General features: G+C 37.6%; 1 protein-coding gene across 1 annotated transcript in view; it reads right to left on the bottom strand.

The window, feature by feature from the left end:
• The window catches only part of DSCAM (DS cell adhesion molecule), a 471,903-nt gene that overhangs the window by 81,253 nt on the left and 363,855 nt on the right, over window positions 1–26,795 (bottom strand). Inside the window, exons 13-19 of the mRNA XM_082049341.1 lie at window positions 26,243–26,339; window positions 24,714–24,842; window positions 19,193–19,360; window positions 15,231–15,301; window positions 8,566–8,806; window positions 6,791–6,937; window positions 4,902–5,057 (exon numbers count right to left, since the gene is read on the bottom strand). Coding sequence (XP_081905467.1) covers window positions 4,902–5,057; window positions 6,791–6,937; window positions 8,566–8,806; window positions 15,231–15,301; window positions 19,193–19,360; window positions 24,714–24,842; window positions 26,243–26,339 — 1,009 coding nt within the window. The remainder of the gene's footprint in view (window positions 1–4,901; window positions 5,058–6,790; window positions 6,938–8,565; window positions 8,807–15,230; window positions 15,302–19,192; window positions 19,361–24,713; window positions 24,843–26,242; window positions 26,340–26,795) is intronic.

Below are 26,795 nucleotides of genomic sequence, written 5' to 3'. Positions count from 1 at the left end.
GTCAAAAATATAAAATTTGACACCTCTGACAACAGAAAAAAAATGCATTAAGGGGTCATAAAAGGCAATTTTCCATTGTAGCACCAAGGTGATGAACTGCATAACCATCATCACCAGCTGAACAAGCTCAAGCACAGCTCCGCTCCAAAGACTACTGAACGTGCACTTGATTGGATTTATGCTTATTCATTAGAAAAAAAAAAACAAAAACAGCAAATCTTTGCCAGATGGTATCTGTACATCTATCTCTCTCACACCAACTGCCAGGTACCTTTGTTTCCAGAGAGAGAAAGGAGAGGAGGAAAACCTCTCTGGATTGAGGTGGGGTCTTACAATGAGGCTGGCATAGCGGTTTAATGTTATTCCTCCTTCCCCCCTGCAGCTAGTCCCCTGCTGTAACTTACCCCTTACTTTGGACACCAACCTCTCTGGCAGAGGAGAGCTATAAGGACAGCACTACTGCACTGAGCAGAGTCTTCTGAGATATACAAACAGCCTTTCGTGCATAAGAATGAATTTTCTCAAAAGAAACTGATACGAGAGAGAAACTTGCATCCTCCTGCATCACAGAAACCTCAGAAGCAACCTCCGCCAAACACTCAGGAAAAAGCAGCCAGGCCAGGCCAAATCCCCAATTGCAAGAGGCTGTTCCCTGGGAGGGGGCTCTGGGGACTGTGTCCTCTGCTGGTCAGTTCTGTCCAAGGTCAGAGGAGCTGCTGCTGCCCAAAGTGCTGGGTCATGGGTCGGGCATGTAAGGGGAGCAAATTCATTGTTGCAACTGCAGTTGTCTAATATTGCTTTTGCAGTGCAGACACAGAGGGGGAATTTGTCAACCCCCTATCGCTGCACTGTGGAATAGCTTTTGAAACTGTACTTTGAACACAGTAAGAATTTGAAGAACTACTTTAATTTTTAATGATTTCATAAAAGGTGAAGAGGACAATCAGCTTATTAGAAACTGTAAAATGGAAAAGGTGGGGAACAAAACCACAATGAATTCTTAAAAACTGAGCATTTATGCTTGGTTTATTTTTATGCAAGCAGGAATTTCAAGAAGAGCAGTTTCTTTTGTTTTGTTTTTTCCTGTAGGCTAATGGGTGGTGGGGGGAGGACGGGGGGGAGAGGAAAGCTAGACAAAATACATAAATATGACGACATTGAAAGGAAAGGAAAGCTCATTTCCCATTTTTTGCAAGAGCTGTTCCCATTTCATAAGCTGATCAGCAGCACTGCCTGACCTCTGGTGTCTAAAATCAGTATCAAACATTACAAGAAATTGAAGCTGCAACTCTTTTCATACAGGCTGACTGCTTTACTCTTTCCATTAGTCTTATTTTGCCACATTAGAGATTTCAGGCCTGCTAAAGAAAGTTTGGCCTGATGTCTTGTAAGCCGAACACCAACAGAGAATTCACAGGAGACAGCAATCTGCCTTTCAACAGCAGAAATGGAACACACTGCGCCACTGATTTTATAAAGAACAATTTCCCCAAAAGTAAAAGCACGAAAAAAGAAGAAGAACTTAGTGGTGTGATGTGGCCTCATAATAATACTGATGGCGAAGTTTTGGCAGCCACTTTAAAATATCTCAGATTTACAGATTTTATTAGAGGAAAGTGGAATATCATATCTTGTGTCATAATATTAACCATAGAAGGTCTAGGAGAAGACATATAACATTTCTAGATCGAAGCTCTGTAGAGATCGCAATTATTTGTATTACACATGCTGACAGTGTGTTCAAACTAACTTTAGAGCAGGATCTTTTAGGTACATTGAAATTAATCTTACTGAATAATCCTCTACGGGAGCCTCTTTTCCTTAGAAAATTACTGAAGTGTCCATTCTTTCTGAGGAATGAGGCACCTGTTAGATACATATAGTATGGCAATGTGAAGGTTCTTGTGCCATTTAATTTCCAGAGTCTTAAGAATATTTAAATGCAGGACTTTGGTTTTGGCTTATGTTTATCTACAACCCTTCATGTATTCCACTCTAAACCTTTGCTACCTTTAATAAAATGTTGTGAAGCTGAAACAAAACATGAAATAAACGTATTTTCTGGAAACACCTATCAGTTTAGTTTTCTGGACAAAAGATTTAATGAGTGGAACCACTGCAAGGCATCAGAAGACATCTGAAAAGGTTAGTCACTCTGCCTCAGGGTGAATTATCGCTGAACTGTCAGGAGGATTAAAGATGAGAGATGAGCCTTTGCACAGCAGCTAAATATGGTCAGAGTCTGTGTGCTTCCCAGATCTCAGGGCCTGTCTGATCTCAGAAAGGGAGAGTGGAAAAGAGATGAAAAGAATTAGGGAAAAGCAAACTAGAAAGAGGTGGGTGGGAAAGAAAAAAATATATTTTGGGCTTCCAGTGTTCCAGAACTGTTGCAAACTGGAGACAGATTGTAGGAGATGAATGGCTATATGTGTTGGGGGAGGGAGCAATGAACACAGTAACCCTTCAGATAGGAAATACTGTTATCAAGCAGCAAGTTATCTGTTGCTCTCCCTGGTCAGCAGGATCAAGGGAAGTACCCAAATAATTTTGCAGCAAAACAGATTGCATTATGGTGGATTCTTAACTGGTATAGAATATTTAGGGAGGCTATGGAGTCCTCATCACCATAAATTTGGGAGGAACGGTTAGTAAATATCAGCAGTGTCCAAGATGTATCTCATCCTCTTTAGAGCAGAGGTGAGGTGTCAGCAGCCTTTCAGGAGCAAGTACACCACATTTTTGTTGTCCCAAATGACAGACAGATGTACCATTGGCACCACTTCTGATCAAATCCAAAAGCTGATGGAACCTCACACACAAACAAGATGTCTGCACCCAGCCAGGCAAGTTTTGGTAGCCTGCAGGTCCCATCAAATTCCTAGCTCAACAGAAACCAGTGCATGGCATTCCCAAACAGCCGTTCTGACTTCTCCAGTATATGCACCATGAAGTGCTGACCCCAGGATTGTCTCTGCAGGTTGTTTTTCAGGAATTTCTTCCAGAATGATCCTTGTTGTCCCTCAACACTGGACTGGCTGGCTAATTTGACACATAAGGCAGCAGGCTAAAATGCTGCTCAAAGACACATTCTTGCTGTCCTCAGGGGTGCTCTGACATGAACTCTATCACCCTGAGACCAGCTTTTCCCTGAGCTCCTGGAGCAGCGTGGGATAAACCTCCTGCCTGCTACTGGCTTAAGTCCAAGTCCCAAGGCTCTGGGGTGAAAACATTTGTGTTCAGAGAGTATTCAAGGAAATGTTGCCATGCTGGGATCTGCTTGACAAAAAATAACTTGAAAATGCAGCAGCAGATCTTACAGTTCCCTTATTTTTTTAGATTTTTCTTTGAAATAAAATCATCTACCTCTAAGGACTGGGTATCTCAAGAGCATCTGACTCAGGACCTAGGTGCTCCAAAGTAGTTGTTAAAGGACTTTAGGGCGGGATCAGAATGACCTAACGTTCCATGTTTAAGACACACAAGTCTATAGCTGAGCACATTGTCCTTGACAGTTTCAGATTTGGTGTGGTACCTTGAGACAGTTTTAAATAAAGCCATTATTGCAAGCTGATGCAGGATCTCAGTGATATCTACATCTAGGAAGACCAGGAAGTAGACCTACATTAAACCAACATCGCTATATGCCTAAATTTCCTCAAATTTCTCAGCTATAAGACATTCACTTACTTTTTATGCTGTAAATTCAGCTTTGATCAAAGGAATGGAAGGTATTAAGCACATGAGAACAAAATGAGGAACAAATACCTCTTTTGATAATGTAAAATAAAATTTTAGAAGTCCAATTTTCATTTATAATTCATGCCCTGGATATAACTGCAGTTGTGGCCAGCTGACCTAACAATGTATGTAAATTTTAGAAGTAGTGACTTAATTTTTTCTTGGGAAAAATTAATAACATTTATCAAGTCATTTTTTTATTGGCAAAAAGCACCAAATGTTCATCAAGTCAATTAATCTATTGAACCTACTCTCTTGACACTTTTGTAAATCTCATTAAAAATAAAAAAAAAATAAAAAAAAAATTGACAAGTTCCCTTTAAAAAGCATTGCATAACTCACAGGAGAATTTACTAATCAAACATTATTCAAGCAACTTCATTGCTAGGACTGTGTGCATTTTTATTTCTGCCAAAACATTCTTGATTTAGATTTTCAAATTTTAGGGACCTAAAGATGCATTTGTGCATCTCATGGGCTTTTCAAGGCATTTAACAGGCTAGGGACAAAACTCTCCTGGAATCAGAAATTCTACTTGCATCCTACTGAGGCAACCTGAAGTGATTCCCATAGTTAAAGTTACAAGAAAGTCATTATGAAATCTCTAGTGTGTGATTAAAATTCTCTTAAACTTTCACCATTAGGACTTAAATTTTGTCTATGAACAAAGGCAGGAGATTTTTGATCTTCATTTTGCTTTTGAGGAAAGAGGTGTTTGGAGAAGAGGTGTTTGGAGGATTTTTTTTTTTTTTTCTTTAATATACAGGAAAAAAAAAAATCTTAGAAATCCATAAGTTATATAAGATCATCCCAGGATAGTCTCTCCTCTTTTCCCTGTTTTCAATTACTTCAAAAGAATTAACTCAAACCCTATCAAAATTCTCAAATAAAATCTTGAAGTATTTGAAAAAAAAAAAATAAAGACAGACTTGCTCAGATCATTAGAGTTATCTACAAACTTCTGGCTCACCTGAACTGGAGTCTTTGAAACAGAATGTTTTCAAAGCTGTGGGCACATACTCCTCTCCATGTGTTCCTAAATCAAGATCTCCAGATAGAAATCTCACTCTGCATGTCTGTGTACAATATTTGCACTGTTTTGAAAGCCTGAGACATGCCAACATGTCACAAGCATAGGAATGGAAAATGTTTTAACATCTTACCATCTTCTTTAGTGCGGGTGAAAATTTGTTCACTTCTCACTCCATCTCCAGCTCGTGTAAAAGCCAACACCTGAATGCTGTAGTTGGTGTATTTTTCCAGGCCATCAAGTTCTAGTGATGGCTGTGTAGTAGTGACATTCTTTATCTCTCCTAGCTCTACAGAATAAAAGAGATACTGAGTTATTGCCAAGTTCAGTCTTCTCCCAGCTATTGATAACTGCTGTGGAAATCTTGAGGATTAAAGAGTGTACCAGAGAAATAATGCTTCATTATTATAAAATAACAATGAATTATAACAAATTAAAATAAATTCATTTGTGTTTTGTCTTCTTACCATGCAAAGCAGATTCAGTTTTCATTTTCAAATTTTTTTTTTTGCATTTTTTTTTTAATACAAGAAAACTAATCAAAAATTTCTACAAGTAATAAGATTTTTCATAAAGAATAGATAAGAAGAAAAGACTATTGCAAAACATTCCCTAAAGCAAAAATGAGAAAGTCTGTTATCTTCATAAAGATTTTCTGGTTTTGAGGAAGACCATTTCTCATAAGGAAAAAAAAAAAAAAGCCCCTTTATTTTAAATATGTAGCAAGTGTTGCTGCAAAGCACTTGAAGGCAGTAATATCAGCTAACAATAGACTTAAACACAGTAAAACCAGATTTACTTGCAGAAAGATGATGCACTTCATATGAATCTTTTTTGCAGCAAGCTAAGAAGTATGATCCATATGGCAAAAAAAGCTTTAAAAATATTTAGGGCAGAAAATAAATCTGAACAAATGAAGAAAATCCAGTTTTAAGCACTCCATGAATATCATCTTTTTCATCATGTTGAAGGATATCACATAAGAGCTTAAACATACATTGATAATATTTACTTAGGCTTTGATTCAAAGACTACAAGCATCACTGAAAACATTTACTTTTATGTCCGGCATGTCTATTTTTCTGTGTATGCTTCTCATATATTTTTCATCTTCATTTTTAAATGTACAAAGGAATTATTGGTTTATTTCCAAATATTTTTGGATCTAACATTACCAGCAGTTCCAATGGGCCTCTTGGTTGCATTCCACTCCCGGTTCCCCTTGCCATGCAGAGGCCAGGATTTGTAAGGCAATTGCATATGAGAGTGAACTATGATTCTGATGGATGAAAATAAAGGAAGGAAACAGCTCATTGCCCTAGACCTGTGAAAATTCGTCAGGGCAAATAGGAATAAAGGCATGTGCATCTCAAACCTACTAATATTAAACTTACAAGAAAGGAATTAGCATTGTGATAAACAGCAGATTAGTAAGGTATCTCATTTCTCCTTTGATTATTTCACTAATTCTCTGCTCAGGAGTCTGTTTTCCTAGGAATTATGCTAAGAGCACAAAACATAAGTGCAACAGAAGAGTCTGGCATGAAAATAACAAGCGTTTTCCTAAAATGCTTCCTTCTTTTACCCTCAGCTATGGAGATGATATGCATCCTGTCAAAAAAAATAGACAATCACCTCTCAAGTAGGCAATTAGCTAAGCAAGCAGATAACCAACCAAACTAAATTAAAATACAGGACTGGGCAGGTATGCTCTAAGTTCATATCAGCATTCTTCATAACAGAAACCTGCTGGACCTGGTGATTAAGATGTCATTTCAGGTCATTCTAGGTACTATGGTGGGTCTATGGAGTGCTGCAACCCACGGTGGAAGCCTTCCCTGAGGCCCCCTACAGGCAGCTTTTCAAGGCCTTAAAGCTCAACAGAAAATGGCTTCCTTCACAGATAGATGAAGCTTTCTCTAAACCAGAGAGAAAAGGAAGTACAGTGTCTTCACAGAAGAGATTAAATGGTATAAAGGACACGTATAGGTTGTTACTTGGCAACAGCTTGATTTCTCTCACCTCCGTCCAAGAGATTGGCCCAGTAAATAACCCTGAATCCTTGCAGAATCCCATTCAGGGTTTCTTTTGCCAATGTTGACCAAGAAATAGAGATGGTTTCTGGTGATGTGGCAGTGGCTTGCACGTTCCCTGGAGGGCAACTGGGCACTGGAATCACATATTCACCATTTTTAAGTCAATACAATTCAATATTTACCCTTCAGCTACACTTTCAATTTTCCTTGCTATCCTACCACCCATTATTTAAATAGCAGTTACACACTGTTCACAATGCAAAACCTTTATTCTGCTACAATCCACATGTTTCTGCAAGTGCAGCTGATTCCCTGGAATGACTTTTGATGTACTGTTTCCCCATTTACTGACTAGTCTTTTAATAGGTTTTTTTTGTTGCTTCTTTTGAAAAAGAAATGTATATTAGTGCTGAAATATGCATAATATTCTGTAAGCAATTTAAATACATATATATTTTTTTTTAATCTGCAGCCAAATTGGCATCTTTCTGGACAATTCTTATGTGTCTCTAAAATAAGGGCAAACATGTTCATAAAACATTTTCACTGACATTTGAAAAACTGGAAAAAAACTGGCCAATACTAAGGCATTTTTGTTGGCCATTTAGTGTCAAAGCAATACAGCAGTATTAGTTTTTGCCATTGCTTTTAAAGCTCATGATGTCTTTCATTCTGAGAGGGACCCCAAAATTGAGTAATGACCAACAAAATGTTACCAGGAAAAGTAAGCATGCTTACATCTGAAGAAAAAAAATATATTTATCATAATAGAAAATATATGCATGTATGAGTATACTGCTTTCTGAGGTCTTGCAGTGATTTTTCTAGGCCTAAAAACACTTAAAGTGAATGAAAACCACCAGCCTTTCATCAAGTGTATGCCTCAGAATCTGTAGCTCTTGAGAATTTTAGATTTGTCCTGCTCTGTTTCCTCAGTTTAAAAAGTCAGATTCCTAGCTGGCACTGACTTCAGTACACTGATGCCAATTTATGGTAGTTGAAAATCTGACCAACATAATCATTTAGCATTATTATTTGCTTTTATATTCCGCTAAAATATTTGTCTTCTTTTAGAATGTGGAATCATTATCTTTTTCCACTAGAGGACTCCCTCTCACTGTTTGAGAAGTGCTTTTTAAGGAGTTTGAAAAAAAAAAAAAAAATCTAAATTGTTCCTTGGATTAGACAGTTTGAATTTTGTCTGAAATAACAATGATTTATTTCCCATTAGTTTAGATATCCTTAAAAAAACATATATCTCTTTAGGCTGACAAGATAAGAGATTGTGCAGTACAAGAGTTCCAGGTTTCACAGCAGATACATCTGAAAACAAAAGAAAGTCAACAAAATTAACATTATCACTTCACCCTTCAGAGTTTTACTTCTTAGTTTCTCAAAGCTATGATGAGATCATTATGAAGCTCTGATAAGATCACAAAATTTGAAAATGTGTAAACACCAAAGCAATAGGCATCTTAATGAAAGCTATGGTCTTAGTCAATATCATTCACAGCAGGACAGATCACATTAATAGAGTTATAGTTATTTACCTGGATGATTTTTCATGTCTTGCAATGAAAATTGTACATGCTTATTGGCCAGTCTCTTCCCATCCAGCTGTCTACATATCTAACACCTGTTAAGTCTGATCTTCTATTATCCCCACTATAATTATTACTAATCAAGCAATAAATGTAACAAGGTAAAAAGAAATAAAGAAATAATTATATGTCCCATGATAGCTGTTTGCCAAGGACCTACCATCCTCAAGAGTAGTGGTGATGATTTCCTGAGAAGAAGGTCCTATTCCAGCCCGGTTGCAAGCCTGGACTACCATGCCATACTGGGTGAATTTTTTCAGGTTATTCAGTGTATAAACTTCACTGTCCCCAGTGGTATCAATACTGATGATGTTGAACTGGAAATTGCCCCCTGCACTGTACTCCCGATAACCTATCTGGTATCCACGAATAATTCCGTTTTGCAAGTGCTTCTTTGGAGCCTAAACAGAATATGAAAGATTACATAAGTATGTCTCCAAAATCAATTTGTTCCACTTAAGTTTTTTTCTTACTGAATGCAAGTCTACTTCTAGGCAACGATTAAAAAATACTCCCAGTACATGAAGCAGTAACTTTTTACCATGATATATACATTTCAGGTGCAATTTGTACTAATTTGTGCATTCCTGTGTAAAAGAAAGACCTTTAAATGGCACATACACAGAAAAATCTGATAAGGAGGCATTCTTGAGTTATAATTTGAAGTTATAATGTTTTGTTGTCTTATCAGGTTAATCAATCGAAGTTGAGTTGATAAGGGTATATTTGCATTATAGGCCTACCATTCACTACTAATCATGTTTTTTTGCCAGAAGCCTCTACCATTCACTTGCTAAATCTTTAGTAAGGCATTTATTGATCTGTTGAAGTCAGTCACATAAGTTTATTCAGCTAGATGCATTAGGAAAATTTTACGCTGTGCTTTGAAATATGCTTCTGTTCATTCAGTGTGTAGTGTGGAAAGATGATTAGATAATGAGTGCTGAAGGCAATAATGAATTGGAAAGCAGGGATTTGCATACTGACTAGCTACAAGAACAAGGTGTACAATATCTGGCATTCAAGAATATAGACAGTACAAAATGGTTGGCCATAATTATTATGTACCATATTTATCAGTCTTGGTGCAAGGTTCCCTGTATCTGAGTAGTGGAAAAAATTTCTGCACTCTGCAATATAAAATGTAGCCTAGAGTAAAACAAGGATTGTAAACAATTCCATTCAAGTAATACTGGACTAATTTCAATATGTGATAATGTTCCTGTCTGATTTTCTACACATATGAGGTATAATTAGTATAAAAATTTTAAGGCACAGTTTATAATCCATGGACAAAAAGCTCTTTCAAATCCTTCAAACCTCTTTCAAGTTCCCACCAGATACCCACAACTCACCTATTCCACTGACCCATATAAAGGTCTTTGTGATGCAGTTTATAAGCAATGACTTAAACTAGGAGGGGCAGCAATTTCTGTTGTTACTATATCTCATCAAATCTACTGAGGAGCACTTTTTCAAGAAGAACATTCTTTGCCACAAAACCTGTCTGTTTCAGCAATTTTGTAGTTCCCTGGACTAAAGTCTCACTGGAACTAATAAAACCAGAATGGGATTTGCCTTTCATCCACTACCAACAAATCACTGCTCTGCAAAAACCAGCACATTCTCAGTATTTCAAATGTATCACTGAATGGATATGGCTGATACAATTTTCTCCTTTTTTTAATGCCTCCTGCCTTCAGAAACAGAAACAAAACTTGAAGCAATAATACAGTTTCCACTGTGCTATCGCAGTTCCTCTGGCACCAATAAGCTCTCTGCAAGCATGGTGCTCTACCTTCAGAGGTAGATGACTGAATTAGGAGATTCAGATCTTGAGCACCTTGTAAAGTCACTGCAGGAATTAGAACTCTGTTTTTGGAATCTAAGAGTTTAACTGTTTCCTGTTTGATAATTTCTATGTTTTGTCGATTACACAAACACCCCCCCCCCCGCCCCCCCCCCCCGCCCCTATGTCTTCAGAAACATGTAGATCTTTTATTATCAAAACACTTTGTTTGCAAATGTGTTACCTATTCTGAAGAGCTCCATGGCTTCATGATCTTTACATTATTGCAAAAGGTGTGTTTTTTAAGCTGGACTATGGCATGAAAACTAAGGTCAGATTTTTTTGTTTGTTTGAGGTTCAAACATCTTCATAAGATAAAGCTGTTTCATTCAATCTGGGAAGAAAACAACTTTAGCACATTTGAATAGTTAAATATTCCATTGCTGAATTGTTTCATTAGTTGAATGATTTGAAATTCTGTTACTAGCCATAATATTTTGCATACCTCATATTTATATGAATATTGTCAGTGTTGATGAGAAGGGGAAAAATATTGGACTAACATAATACAAACATATAAAATTGACTAAAGGACAAACAGTTTGACAAAGTGACAGTCAACTCAAACAAGTGTTATTACAGTGAGGACTGCTTTTAGGCAACATCGTCTCTTTTCTAAATATGTGTCAGTGTGGAGGCACCAGTTTAATCGTGCCAGGGCATCGCTTCTCTCCATCAATGTTGGCTTCTATCACAGCTTGGCAATCACTTAACAGTCTGCATGGACATTTCTTGTCTCAAACATTAGCATGTGAACTGTTGCACATCTCAAGATCTAAAGCATCTCCTACAGGCTGCAACTGGAACATTCCCACGAGTTACCACAGGTGGCTTTTGAAGAAAAGTTGTTGCCAAACACACGTCACACACTGAAACTACAAGCAACATGCCTAAAACACATACACACCACATAATATTAATATAGTGAATTTATTGTTTTGTGAATGGCATACATGGCCTTCTGCAACGTACAGCACACATTAAGATGCTGTATGTACATACACTAAAGCATGCACATGTATACCAAGAAAAAGTGACCTTGTACATAATAGATCACAGAAGCATTTAGCACATATATTGGAACAAACATATACTGTAAAACAGATGGAACATAATGATAAAACTGAATCATACATTTATTATGGATTGAAATGTTCCAGAGCAGGACTATAGCCAGAACAGTCTCTTCACTGGGAATTCTGCAATCATATACTTTCTCATCTTGAATTGGAATGAAATGGTAAATTTTGCATTTTTCATTAAACATCTTTATAATAACTTTAAGCCAAGGTAATTTTTTCTTTAAATAAAATATTGACTTTTTTTTTTTTTTTTTTTTTTACTTTGAAACATCAGACAATATAAACCAAGCTCATAATCACTTCAGAACAAAGCATTGATATGTTCCACTCCGCAAAACTTCCAATGTTCCTTGTTAGTACTATCTAAATGTGTCATTTTGGATTTACTTTTTGCATAAATAAATCATATATGATATATATGCCTTTTTTGTGTATAGAAATATTTTTGGTAGAAAGTTCAGTGAAGAAGCATTTGCCCATGACAAAGTGTTTGTAGGGAGAAATATTGTTAACCTTGTCAGTAGTCACAGAATATTATGAAAAAGTAAATTATAGTTCATTATCTTACTGCTTATCTCATAAAATCCAATATTTGCAAAATAGGCTATCAATGGCTTTTTTAAAAGTATGACATTTTATAGTTGTGTGCATGTGTATATGCATAAAGAAGAGAAGGAATATTTCCCAAGCCTAAATTTAATGGGTCCATTTTCCTTGTAAATTACTACAAGAAAAAATAATGAATGTTTTCATGCTCTTTTCTAAATGAGAATTTCCGTTTAATTCCCATTCTCTCTACACCATTTTAAACTATCCAAAGTGCTGAGTATTATTTAAAAATTCAATCTGAAACCCAATGCTCTATGTGAACACATAAGAATGGGATTAAATAGATCACAGACCTATAAAACTTTATTTAACTAGGATTTTTTAAAACTGGGCTAAGAGAAACTTTAAAGAAGATTAATGACTGTAGCAAGTCACAGAAATAGAACTTAATATGAAGTAAAAGATAATTGATATGTTATTCTCTGCTCCTTTTGCTGTTATTGACACTATCTGTATTTAAATGAGGTTTGTCAACTTTAAATAAAACTGTGGTACTCAGCAGTCTCTTTTGTACAATGTCATCATGGATTTTCATGGCAAAAGCTCCACATGCCTCCAAAATAAAAATTATCAGGTTCTTACTGAGTTTATTTTCTTCCTTTTGTTGCCTCCATGACAATGGAGAATTGATCTCATGAGTACTTCTTTATTCTCCAGTATTTTGCATTGCACAATGCAATAAGTGCCATCTGCACTGCAGTGCATCAGAGGCACTTCCCCAAAAGTGAAGACTCATCATGGGACCAGAATACAGTTTGGCTGTGGGACCATCTTAAAGTACCTTTTTGAATAATGGACTAAAACTTATCTGGCCAGGATAGAACTGCAATAGTTCAAGGGAATTAAATGCTTCACTCCTGGCTTGAGACTTCATTAGGGGCACTTCTTAATCAGCTGTTACAAACTGTCATTCTAGTAAAGGTAGGACTACACAAGCACAAGCCTTTCAGGAAAGCATCTCAGCGACTTCACCTTTGTCTGCAAAGGAGATTTGAGTTCAAGAAAACAATTAGGTTTCAACTATGTCCAGCACCACAGAGAAACTTAGCACCCATCAGATGAGCTAACCTCCCAGCAGATAAAGCAATGACAGTCAAGGCAAAGAGTTTTCAGGCTCAGCACACAAAGGGCTTGACAGCACAAAGATCATAATGACCAGAATTTTGGTCAAGTGCCACTGGTGCCTTTTGCTGTCTGCGCTTTCTGGGAGCACGGACTCACGTTTCCTGATCTGGATATATGCTGCATGGGTACAAGCAGGCATTTCCAAAGTCACAGGCAGCTCACACCTTAAGCTCTCTGCAGTTGTTAAAATCCATCTCTACACTCAGCACATGAGGCTTGCCAGGGCAATGGAGTTTGTATTCAATACATAGCTCATTTCTGTGATTATATTGTTATATTAGATACCAACAATTACTTGACAAGTATTCACAAGTCAAATTCCAAACATGATCTTGAGAATAAAACTCCAGCTGTTCCTTTGATATGCTTTTACTCTCCAGACAATACTTAGAGATCAGGACACTAAATTGCACTTGGAATGTCCTGGAAGTACAAATTGAACCATAATTTAGACAATGTTATTGAAACATAGGTGTGGAAATTTTGTTTGTCCTGTAGTTGCCTGCACATATCTGCATCTATAAAATTTAATGACAAATCTTCAGAATCACAAATGGCAGCTATGAACTCCCGCAGTGAACCAATTGTGCCTAACTTCTCTTGTTGCTGTTGAAAATATCCGCCAAAGTGAATTTTAAAAAGCAAGCAAAGCCTCTCAATCTCCCTACCCATACATCCATAAAAAGAAGTTCATGCATAGAAGCTTGGAGGTCATAGCTGACTAAATCTGATGGCAGCCACACTTCTTGAGTGCTTTAAAAAGAAACAAACTATTAAGCATTTATTTCAGCTGTTGAGAATCACTGTACACTATGCATTGCTTCAGTAGCTGCTTCCTTTGCTTCACTGACTCTGTGTTGCATTTAATCCATGGTTTGTAAGTACATTGTTGCGTTTCTCTTCAACCACCAGGTAATCCTGTGGCTAGTGATCACATGCTTTTCATTTTTGGAAACCACTTGATGAAAACCAACACTGATATAAATTTAAGATGTGGACAAAAATCCATGAATCAGCACTGTATTTGAGACCTGTGCATAAGACATCTGATAATGACTGCTGCTTGTGAAGCTTAATACTGAAATGTCTCTTTGAAACAGAATTTTAAATGCACCATTTTTAAAACACCATTGAATTAGTAAAAAACTCTTGACAGCTGAGGTCTCTCTGTAACACTTGTACATCTCAATAGTTATATGTCCACCTGGACTGTACAGTGATCATGTACTGTATAAACCTGTCTTTTCAGGAACTAACTCAAAACTGACAGGAGATCATGCTGGTTGTTTATTGTGTAAATAAACAAATAAATTAAAAAGCAGCCCACAGTTGTTTATATGGTTAAGAAGAAACACCTTACTGTTACTCTCCTGACCTTCTGAATGGTCCAAATCATGGGGCAAATACACATTATGCACATTTGCAGGAGTAATTAACATCACTGTTGAAATTAATGGCTATTATGCCACCACCCTACTACAGCACTTAATATTACATATTTCAGAATCTTAAATATAGGATTGCTCAATACAATTTGGAAATTGCTGTTCATATTAAAATTACATTACTGTAATTAGATAGTTTTATTCTGTACTCTACAATGTACAAGCACTATATAGCACAAAGCCATTTAAAACATGGTTTAAGTTCCTCTGATATCGTATCAAAAGTATTTTAAATGTTCTGTGGTTGGCAAAATCTAGAAAAAGGAATGGAACCAGTTTTTCTATGAGTACAGTCCATGACAATTCATCAATTCCTATGGACTATACTGAGACACTGTATTGGTCACCCTGTGAAGACATGCCTTCATTAAGGCTCCGATGGTTTGGGGAAATTTTGCCCAAAACCACAGTGAAATACTATAGTGCTTATTTTCCAAACACATAGCACATCTCTGAAATCACAAGGAAGAAGAAAATGTTATTGTCCTCAGTATAGGCAAGCACTTGCTGCTGTTACTCTCCAATGGAAGGTTCTTTCTTTGCATAAATGCACCAGTCTTAATGGCCAATATAAGTTTTGTCAGGAAAGGTATCTGCAAGGTCTCTCCTGTATAAAATAACTGATCCACAGTGGTTATAATACTGCCATCAATGAAACCTCTTCGGATGCCCCAAAATACTGTCAGAGTCTATATTCTTGGCTGTGTGTATTTACCTTCCAGGTGACCCTAATGCTTTGAGAAGATATAGGCTCAAGTTGGACATCCTGAGGTGGACCATCAGGAGCTGCAAAGAGAGAAGAGACATGGATCAAAACTGGCCCTCAAAGCACACAGAATTTAGCACTTTGCATGGTATGTCACCAACTTAACACATCAGCATCACAAAGATTTGGACTGAGTCAATGTCACATGGAAAACTGAAGGTACCGCTTCATCAAACAAAACCACAGCCTAGCATCTTCCTTATTCAGGTGTCTTCTCTGGCCAACAGTGAAATACATGCCAAAACACAGCAGCTTGGCAAATAAGAGTGAACAATAGTGACCTTTCTTGTTTAGCAATATACTCACAATGCTGGTTCTGTTTTGTAAATAAGCAAGACATATTTTCAGCAGTCAGAACCCTGTAGGGGATGGAAAGGCAACAGAACCCATTTGAAAGCAGGTGAGACAGAAGCTCCTCAGTTGGACTTCATCATGTCACAGACTTTCCAGTTGATTCCCCTTTGTTCACTGCAGATTCCCATTCAGTCAAATATCAAATATTTTGTACACAAAAACCTACACGCTTTACCCTTTCCCCGTCCACAGTGTAAGTATCTCAGTATGGAAATCAGACAAAAAAATTGAAAAAGCACGCTGCAGCTCCTCTTTGAGTCAGAAGGAGTTTCATTTTCTATTGATACACTGCCAAAGATGTGCATGATGCTTTAAAGGCAAAGAAGAAAAGAAGGCCCTGAGTCTAGGGGAACCTGCTTGTCAGCTGGGCAGCAACAAAGCAGATCAAGAACTGGCTGGGACTGAACAGAGAGGTGTGAAGTAAATTGCTTGCTCAGTGAGGTAAATCATTGTAAAAGATAGATCTGGAGAAAGGAATAGAGTAATCTCAAGCTACTGTAGAGGGTTCCCTTGATGCAGAATATTGCCTCAATAAAAGGTATTAAATTAAGTTTAATAGCATGACAAAGGAAGTAAAGCAATAAAAAGGGTAAGATGGGGCTGTTAGAGGTGGAGCAGCAGTAAATGACAGTTGCAATGAAAGGAACCAGAACATTTTGCTTTAAATGATGAAAGCAGAGAGACCCAGAATACAGCCTATGATATGTTTAAGTTGTTAAATATGCCCTAATCTATGCTATTCTTGACTGCCCTTCATATGGAAAATTTCCAAAGGTTGAAGGAACTTTATTTCCATTCCCCTTGCATACAGGAAGGAGAAAAGGAAAAAGTCCACTGGCAAAAATGAATCTATGAATTTTTGAATTCTGTCCTTGATTCTGTGCCCCATAGACAAACATGTATTCTCCAGATACATTATAATGTAGTGGAATTTGAGCAAAGCGTTTGATCCTAAAAATGAGGCTTAAAATGTGCTCCACAAAATCTTAACTTCTACTTGAAAGACCCCCAAAAGGTTTATGGACCTGAGTGGTTAGCTGTTTCCAGCATACCATGGTGAAATCTTAAATAGGAAGTAATTCATATTACATAGTTAATGTCATATAGAGTTTCGGAGAAAGACAGAAAGAAAACCCAGATGTCCCAGCTTCCTCTATTGATTTCAATATTAAAGAACAGCCATAATGCTTTTATTTTTCTGGCAAGCGCTAGCGCAAGTATGTACTTGCAGTCTATTTTACAAAACAGGAGTTAACTGTGGTTGTGTTGAAGGAATGATGCAGTCTACAAGCTTTGAAATCATGCCAGGCTTGACTATCCTTTTGCCACAGAGACCCTTTAAAGTCTTCCTTCTAATAGCTAGTGCGGGGTGACTCAGGTCACTGTAATATGTGATACACAATCTGCACCCTTTTGCCAACAACATCATTTGAGCTATTCAGTTTTTATATTATCTTTCTTGGACCTTTATTTTGCTCCCTTCTCATTACCTTCTCTCTTGCTTCCTGTACTCATGCTATTCTGTGTTTCCTCTTGTAAATAAAACCAGAGAACAGAAGTAATTAGTGATCAAAAAATAATGTTCCTGCACATTGTACACCAGGTGAAAGCAAAACCCAGGAGATAAACATCACATACTCTGTCTAAGCCTGACCTCCTCTCTTCCAGTTGTTCCCTAGGTAGATCAGTGACTTATGAATACAGTTCCACACTGCTGGTCTTTTTCTCCAAAAAGACTGTTCCTTAAAAGACAGTAACAAAAGGATCAATTATTCTGAAACTTGGTTACAAAGAACTGAATGAAACGTGATGTTAAGGTTCCACCCTGTTCATAGGAAAGCTTTTTTTTTTTTTTTTAATTTCAAGACCAGCTGCTCATCCTGACAACTTAATTATCAGTCAGGAAAAACTCAGTAAGTAAGGAATATCTCAAGCATGGGCGAATGAGAGAGCAGATCCAAGACCCATTCCTCTACTTTGATGAATATACACAAAGAAGGATGGGGATTTTGGGGATACAGATGATGCTGACCAGAAAAGGGACCGTCTCTTTCCTCTAGTGATTTAACATTTACTTGAACAAAGAAAGAGAAAAACCCTGATCAAATGATAAGTATTTTGCAAAGAAACTATTCACTGTTAATAAAGTTGTTCACTGAAGGCTTGTAAAAATGTGGATATTCTTCATTATTTTCTTTCCACTAGAATGAAAAAAGAAACCTGGTGAAAAAAGAAATGCAGCTCATGTTGTCTCCTGCTTACTCTGTCTTGCACTGTGAGCCCTTGTGTCCTGGTCTTATTCAAAAAGCCTCTCAGAACCAAAACCATGTTCTTCTGAAAAAGGCTATATTTTCATTGTAGCAAATTAATCCACAGAAAAAATGAGTGAGGATTATAATGCAAAGTTGTATTCATATGAGCTAAACTGAAAATCATTCACTGAGTATTTCAAGTCTAGGTCAACTGCCAGGACACTGTCACCCACACACTCATTTTATGGTTTTCCTCTCAAAATCCCCAAAGAAGGAAGCATTGCTAACTAAGCATAAGATAACAGGAAAAATAAAATTAGCAAGATAAAAATGTGTTTTCAAATACTACTGAGCAAGCTCCTGTCTGATCAAGACTTTTCAGAGTAACTCCACCCTGTTTCTTGGCTGTGTTGAAGCTGCTTGAGTTACTCACAACTGTACACCTTTGTAGATTGTATATAATTGCAATGTATTCTTGGCAGACATATTTATGGCCATTCAACATTTTCATTGCTAATTGCTGAAACAGTGAGCTGTAGCCCTTCGATTTTCTCCCATAAGTCTTTTTCACTGTCATGTGTCACATGTAGGCCTTGGGATGTGGTAGCACGCACATGGCTGTGCTGTCCTTCTCCATCTGTCACTTCTGCTAGCCCTGAGAAATAAAAATAAGATGACACTGGAAGGCAGCAATTCCATTACACAAAAGAGTGGCTCTAAACATCAAAGCGAAAATGCTTGTGTACTCCTTCTGCTACAGAAACCTGTAATGATGTAGAAGAATATATGGAAACAAAGAATAGGGGGATGATACTAATTAATGACAGCCAACTGACTTATAAAGTGATCAGAAAACTAAATGGTGGGTGAATTGGGGGATGGAATAGTCAATGGAACATTTGATTCATGTAGATCAATGTTCTCAAATGGGGGTAGCTTAAATTGTTTACTTATACAAATATATGAGCACCTAAGAAAAGCCACAGGACCCATACGGTAGGAACCACCACTAAAAAGATAAAGTTATTAAATGAGTTGCCTAACTGTAGATATAAGCATGCCATTTCCAGTATCCCACATTGAAAATTTGGAGCACAATATCTTCTTTGACCACTAGATGCCACTGAATGGCTTTAATTACAGGCCTGCACAATGAAGTTACAAAGTCACAATGTTTTATGGGAACAATTCAGTATTTCTTTTGATGCAACTGCAGCAACATAAGCAGCATTTCAAGTAAAGATTCCTCATGCCAAAGAGCAATGATTCCCAGTATGATTTAGATGCTACAAACGCAGAGCGTACCTGCTTCATCGGTAGTGATGGTGAGCTCATTGCTGGCCTCGCTCTTGCCAATGCGATTCTTGGCATACATGCGAATATTGTAAGTTGAGGAAGGGTGGAGGTCAATGATAGTGGCTTGGTTTAGCTGAGGGGAGACATCTCTGGTCCTCTGAACAGAATCCCAAGAGTCTATTTAAAAACAGATTGAAATAAACCAGACAATTAAAAGATGATGTTAACATTGCTAACACAAGCATGCAGTTAAACTGTCTCACAGATCAGAATACTGCCAATGCTGAATTAACCCAGATAATGTCAGCTGCTACAAGCAAATTGAGTGATTGCCTTTCTTGACAGCATTCCTGGTGGCTCCATGTGTGTGTTTGCATGTGTGTGTGTGTATACATAGTGTACATATTGTTTTTTACCAGTGCAACATCGGAATAACTGTGAAAAAGATGGGAGCTGCTGCCCCACAGGAATCCTCACTGGGAAAGAAGGTTGGTTATGCTCCACAAAGGGCAGAAAGGGAGTTAATAAATGGGAATGGAGGGCTCTTAGACTAGCAGAAATCAGACAGAAAGTCTGATCCCATGTTCCAGAAGCTCAGACCATAGGTGAACAGTGAGCATAAGCTTGGAGTACTTAGACAGGAGGCTCAGCACCCTTCAGGACTATTTCCCTGATTTGTGTCAGGATGCAGAAGCAGTTTAATACAAGGGAAATGTAGAACCCTATTAGCTGTTTGAATATATCTGTAAAAGAAGGAGCACATTGCTATATTACTATTATTCTGCCTGTTATGCTTTTAATAAATTCTCCAGACATATTGTAGGAAAAAGGATGGAAAGCGTCTAAACACAGAAACCCTTCCTTTTCATCCAAGCATTCAATTTCTGCAAACAAAATAATAGAATCTATCTGTTTAAAGCATTTTGATGTCTTTTATGAGTTGCCATCCTTCATTTCTTTCTTACTGCAGGCAATGTTCCTCCTTTAACCTCTGCAGCATCCTTTGGGAGATGTCATTGGAGGCTCTACAGGAGTGTTTTACAGTATAGGTCACTGTAGGCAGTATCGCAGAAAGCTCAGCAGATAAGAAAGACTAGTTTAAAAATAGAAAGCTCACTCAGATACAAAATATTTGCACATACTGTGTAAATTCTTTTATATGAGCTTGCAAAAAGATGCACAAGTTGTCACAATGACATCTTCAGCTTGGCTCATTACAGGGCCTGTCTGCTTGTCCATGTGGCTTTGTTTATCCAGAAAACCTTTAGGAATCAGACATTTAAGTGCTAACCAAATGAACTTGAATATATTTTTCCTTGGTAACTGAGTTTGTCACATCTTCCTCTGTAGGATACTCTCAGAATCTCTAAAGGAGTAACCTGCAGGCAGCAGTGGTACAACTTGTGTTCAGAATTTCTTAAATTTTACAGAATTTTAGCCAGCAGTTACACTCCATTGTGTTAAATGTTATGCAAGCACAGAAAGAGACTCTGTTCCAGTGCACCATGCCAACAGGAAAATAATTGAAAAAAAAAGACCTGCTTGGTGTGGAGAATGTGTTAAATTTCCCTCATGTATCGTGAGGATTTATTTTAATATAGTCCATACATGTCTTAATTTTTCACTTGATTGTTTGAAATACTGACCTCTGAGCAGTGGGACTCTTTAGTACGTGTTAGGTGCTGAAAACAAATGAGCAAATTCGAAAAATTCTTGTGACTCTTAGTAGATTAAGTAGTGACACACCAGGGAGAAAGAGATGAAAACTCAGTGTTCTGTACTCTAACCATAGGCTTCCAGTGTTTATTAACAACTAATGCATAGACTTCAAAGATATATTTTGATACAGGCATCCCCTTTTTGAAGGGAAAAGCAAACCAACAAAAGCAATCTCACAAAACTGAGACAGTCCAGAGAGAAATTAATCAGTTTATCTCCAAAACTATTTTCAGTTTTGAAAAATGTCTTAATAAAAACAAAACAAAGGCAAAGGCAAAGGCAGAGGCAAAGAAGTTAATTTAGTTTCTTCTGTCAAACTCCCAAAGCTTTTTCTTGTGGTAAGTAATCAAGTGAGGTATTCAACATTGACTATTGGTTCTTCTGAGGTTTTTTTTGTGTTGTTCCAGAGAGCTCTAAAACCTACTTAACTAGAAAGACTGAAAAAACACAGAAAAGTAGTAGTAATGAGCTAGTGGGGGGAAAAAAAAAAAAAAAAAAAGAGAGAGAGAAGAGTGGAATTTTTAACCTATTCTTTATTCCACTCATAAAAATGTTACACCCAGGCACTTCACAGTGTTATATAAAACACACACTGACACAGTGACCTATGAAAGATTTATGATTTTATGAAAACCAGCAGCTTTCTGCCCGTTCCTGAAACACTGGCCGAGGCTCTGGGATTTCTCTGCAGAAGACAATTAGGGCCCATCTGCTCGTCAGGTCCTGCTGTGGGGCAGTGGCTGCCGGCCACCAGGCCTGGGCTGGTACTGCACCCAGCCTCCCCAGCTGGCTGCCCATCCCCCAGCTCCCTTGGCAGGTTTTGTGGGGAAAACCCCGCCAGGTCTGTGATGGCATCTGCATCCTGAAGGAGCAGGGGTTCGTGAGTGAGTACAAGAAAGTGCAAAGCACTCTGCCTTGAAGTCAGGAGCTAAGCAGAAGTGATGTTCCTCTCTTGAAACCTTTTTGTACACCTCCAGCAGAAAAGTCTGATGGCTCCACATAAGTGGTTTCAGTGAAGGGCCAGGTCTGAGTGCTGCAGGTACATGTCTGTATGGACAGGCATTGTATCTGAGCACAGAAACAGCCCGAAATGCGGAGCTATCATTACTCCCACTGCTCTGGCATGGAAACTGGACCCTACAGATGTCACCTATCTGTGTGACAGGCAATTCTGCTCCTTCTAGAGCATAACTAATGTGTCTTTTTTGTCTGATGGCATGGCTGGAGCAGATCGGATACGTGAGGGCAGTAGTGTATGGTGAAGTCCATATGTGATATCTGGTCACCTGAACATTCTCTGAAATGGAAAAGTTTTCCTTCTTGAGACACCTAGATGATGCATCCTGTTGTTAACCCATTTCTGAGTCCTCTGGGTAAGCAACATAGACAGAAAGTTCTCACTAAATACAACTGGGCAGTTCACACCTTTGGCCTTGGCAGGATGTTCCCTAAGTTTATTGTCTAGACTGTGAATACTTTACCTAATTCTTTTTCTGCCACTATAGTATCTGTAAATGGTGAGAAGTTTTCTTAATTACCTCTTCTCTGTTATAACTTCTCCCTACTTCCTTGTGCAAATTCTTCAGTAACCACCCTTGGCGTTTCATTTTCCTGATGATTTTAATTAATGGCAAACATTGTGTGCAAGGAATCAAAAACCTGATCCTAGTTTCTCCAAACATTCAGCCTCACATTCTAAAAAACAACTTTTCTTTTGTTTGCAGTGAGATGAAGATAATCCTCTCTTTTTAGGACAAGACCTCTAGTATTCATTTTCATATACAGACAAAGAAATATTTTCTCTAACACCAATTCTGCCATCCACTATTTTTTCTTTCTTTCAATTTTATTAACTGCTATCACTATGTAGCATCTGATTTTTTTCAGTCAATCTGATGGCACTTCATTTGTTGTCTTTCTATTGATTTATCTTGCCATGTAACAGAGACATAATTTTGAAAAGCAAGTTCACAGTGATTACCACTTAATCCTTGCCAACATTCTGCATGATCACTTGAAAACATTGAACTAAATCTAACAAAGATGTTTCAGAGCTCTGAAATCCCTTTCTTCCACTGCCTCAAACAAAGAAAAGTGGTTCAGTCTTCCTAGACAGAGGTTATGCTGAGTTACATGATTCACAAATACAAGAGATGTTTTAGGGTAAGAAAGGAGCCTATCAGGCAAGAATGACTTTCAAAACCTGTTCTGGAGCAGGTGGCTGTTTGGAAAGAAATGAAAAAAATAAAAAAGAAAACAAAGCCCAGAAACTTTCAGATATATGTGTCCCTTGAAGGAAGCCTTGCCTAGTCTACATCTCCAAAGCTGTGATTCCTGACCACAGCCTCATTGGGGGTCTTTCACTTGTAATGTTTCAGGTACCATGCTCACTCGTACATTATCAATTTCATTTGAAAAAAAAAATGCAAAAATGGTGACTGATGATTTAACATTCTTGAAAGTATTTTATCTAGTAATGAAAGCATCACACAATTTTTGCCTAACTAAGTAAAGTACAAGGGAAATCCACAAGGTAGACACATGGAAATTAGTAAAGATGGGTAGACTTTTTTTGTTTTTAATTTTGCAAATTTAAAATTTTATGAACAAGTACATTTTTACATCTCAGAATGGAAGGGAGAAGACTATAAATGTATATTAGTTGCTTTGATAAACAGAATGTTTCACTGATAAGCACACAGAGCATTCCTATTAGTGGACTATATCACCTTAAAAATAGTGTAACAAACTCCAATATAAACCAGTACAATATAATTTCTCAGTGTCTTTTTAATCCTACTTAAAATATTGAAACATTGTTCCACTCCTATTTCCTATCTAGCTAGCTATTTCCTGCTATCTAGTCCCTTCTCAAAGCCTGACTCAGGAACAGTGCTTCTCAGTGTGCCTAATTTTAAGTATGATCTCACATCACAAACAGAGCTCAAATGTACCTTGAATGTTTTTAGATTTCAATAGACAGTGAACATTTTTTTAGCTTAATACATACCAGAGCAGTAATATTTTCCTGAATTAGGGGGTTGGTTTTGTTTGTTTGTTTGTTTGTTTTAGTTTTGTGTGTGTGTGTGTTTTTTTTTTTTTGTGTGTGTGTCGTGTTTTGTTTTAAATAATTTACCTCATTCATTTTATTATATGTTCACTGATGTGACTATAAGATGACCTAGCAAAAACTTATCTGCTTGCATTGGCCTGTCAATATGTGCCACTGGTCTTATCTTCAGAGTATTTCCAGTATTCTACTGAAAACTCTGCATGATGCTTTAGCAAACTACCACACAGCTTTCTTCCTCTAGAAATTCTCGTAACTACCATTTTTCACTGCTGCCTTTACAGGGAAGATACCATGTACTCATATATTGATAGAAAATAACTTCTAAAAATCAGCACAACAGGAAAAGATAATACACAAAGGCAGGTATTTTCTATATCAAAACATAGAAAATTAAAATAAAAAATATGGAGAAAATATAAAAACAGGGAGCAAGAAAGCTAGTAAAGCTATCATACCAGCCGTCACCTAGAATGACTTGTTTTGGAACAAAATTTGTCCCTCTTATGTGTAGATTTTCTCTGGTAAAAGAGAAAAGCAGCAATTGATAATGTTCTCAGCTCAGGGGGGAAAAAAAAAAAAAAGACAACAAATAAAGATAAATATTACTGTGGAAGATTAAATAAACCGTGGTTAAAATTTCCATCAGGCAGTTTAAATTTATGAGTTATCTTTTACAATACAAATTCAGTGATGAATGACTAGTGATGGAGATTCCTTCAGAGGAAGATGATTTCTTACCTGACTTGTTCTTGCACTCAATATCATAACCAGTGATCGGGCTGTTTCCATCAAAGCCCATGGTCCATCTGAGGGCAATGCTGCGTGCTCTCACTTCTCGGATTTCTATTTCAGGAGGGTCGGGGGGCTCTGAGTAAACACACACACAGTTCTAGTCAGGACAAGGCCCGTACTCATAACAAGATCACACTAATGAGTGTGGCACTGGCATAGCTTACTCATGCCATTTTCTCCCATCACTCATTAGTACCCTGAGTCAGTCAATCACCTGCTGAAGAATACTCAACAGAGGGAGGAAAAGTCACTTTTTTACTAGGAGTCACTGATGTGATATTGAATTCCTTCGAATATGCAACATAGAGTTGCATTTACTTAAAAGCACTCCAAATTGAACTACTCATGCTAGAAAATATTTTTGCCATGAACACCATGTTTTATTGATGCTTCTACAGTTTTTATCCAATACTTGATGGTGGAAATATGAATACTAAACTTAAAAGTGCTAAATGTGGTGAGAGGAGGGAGTAAAATTTCTTTATGTGTAAAAGTCTTTATTTAATAAAAGAATAATTTGCTAACAGTTTAAAATTGCACTAAAGCCTCTTTCTGCCTCTGTAGTTAAGCATGTAAATAAACAGCATTTGTACTCATTCTACTGTCCCTTTAAATTGTCAAGGCAGTGCAAATGAGCAGTGGTATAACTGAGAAACTGTTCCCAAACTCCACCCAAATTTTTTGACAGGGCTGCCATAGGCATTCACTGGCACCTGCAGCTACTTGAAATCAAGAGTGAGCAGAAAGAAATTTGCAAGTGCTAGAATTTTGTTGTGGGCATGCTCAAAGGCATACAAGCACTGGAACAGTCATGGCACAGAAATAAGCAGTGGCTGGTGGCTGAGTTCTGCCTGTGCTCTGCATCTCACGTACTGTCACCTCAGCCACCCCAGGACTTGCTACCATCTGCCCGAGTGAAACCCTGTGGGAGGGGAAGCCCAACCCCAGGCAACATAGATTTCCTTGAGTTTGCATTGTACACTTATTTTGACTGATTAAACTTGAAATATTTTGTTTAAAGATCCACAGTGGGTTTAACGTTTCTCTAGAGGTAAAGTCAGATGGCTTTTGCTTTATTTCAGACTTAAATCTTAAGCACATTTGTCCTTTAAAGACAAATGCAATCCTCTCTGGCTTCCTCCAAAAACTAACCCCCTCATACCCACTATCTCTACTGAAAATGTTATATTTTTTGTCTCTTTAGTAGATTGTCAGTGAGTGCCTTTTAGAAAAATATCTCCTTATTAATCTCTACAGAACTAGAAAGACTTGCACTTATCCTTTATTTTGATTTCATCTGTAATGCTGGAAAATGGGAGACTGAACATCTTAATGTGGCTCCTCATTTCTTTGACAATGAGGAATACATTTAATTAGGAATCAGAGCCTCCCTCCCCCAACAGATTTCTGAGGATGGCATACACTTACTGTACTACAATAGCTGTGTTTTTTTCCTTATGTTGTCCTCTTCCTACCTTGCACAGTGAGCTGAATTATTCCACGATCCTCCCCATAAGAATTGATGGCATGGCAGGAAAAGAAGCCAGAATCTTCACGCACAGTTGGCAAAATCTATAGGTGGTTTGAAAAGAAGTGATTGATTGAACAGCACACAGAGAAAATAAACCAACAGCTTTTCTGTATGGTGCAAGAAAAAAATGTACAAACTGTTTTACTTGACAGTAATAAATACATATTGCATGTTATACACATACATACGTATGCATAATAAAGCATCAAAAATATGGAGACTTATCAAGACTAGCAACACCTGGGCTGAGGAAGCAGGCTATCAGCTCTACATGTGTAGTCAGGAATTGGAGCACCACCTATTCCCGTAGCTTCTCATTAGGAGTCTTGTTTCCAGTTACTCATGATTTTGCCAAGTATTTAACAATTGGCTGAAATTTTCCATACACAGTGGTGCCTCCTGCTGCCTCCAAATTTTTCTAGTTGCTGAAGTCTGCGTGGAGGAAATAAAGGTTCTAACACTGCTGGTGAGCCCTGTAGTATTCAGCATGCCGCCTC

The sequence above is a fragment of the Streptopelia decaocto genome (genome assembly GCF_964273445.1).
Source record: "Streptopelia decaocto genome assembly, chromosome: 1".
NCBI lineage: Eukaryota > Metazoa > Chordata > Aves > Columbiformes > Columbidae > Streptopelia > Streptopelia decaocto.
The sequence above is the reverse complement of the archived record's forward strand: the minus strand, read 5'-3'. Positions and strand labels throughout refer to the sequence as shown.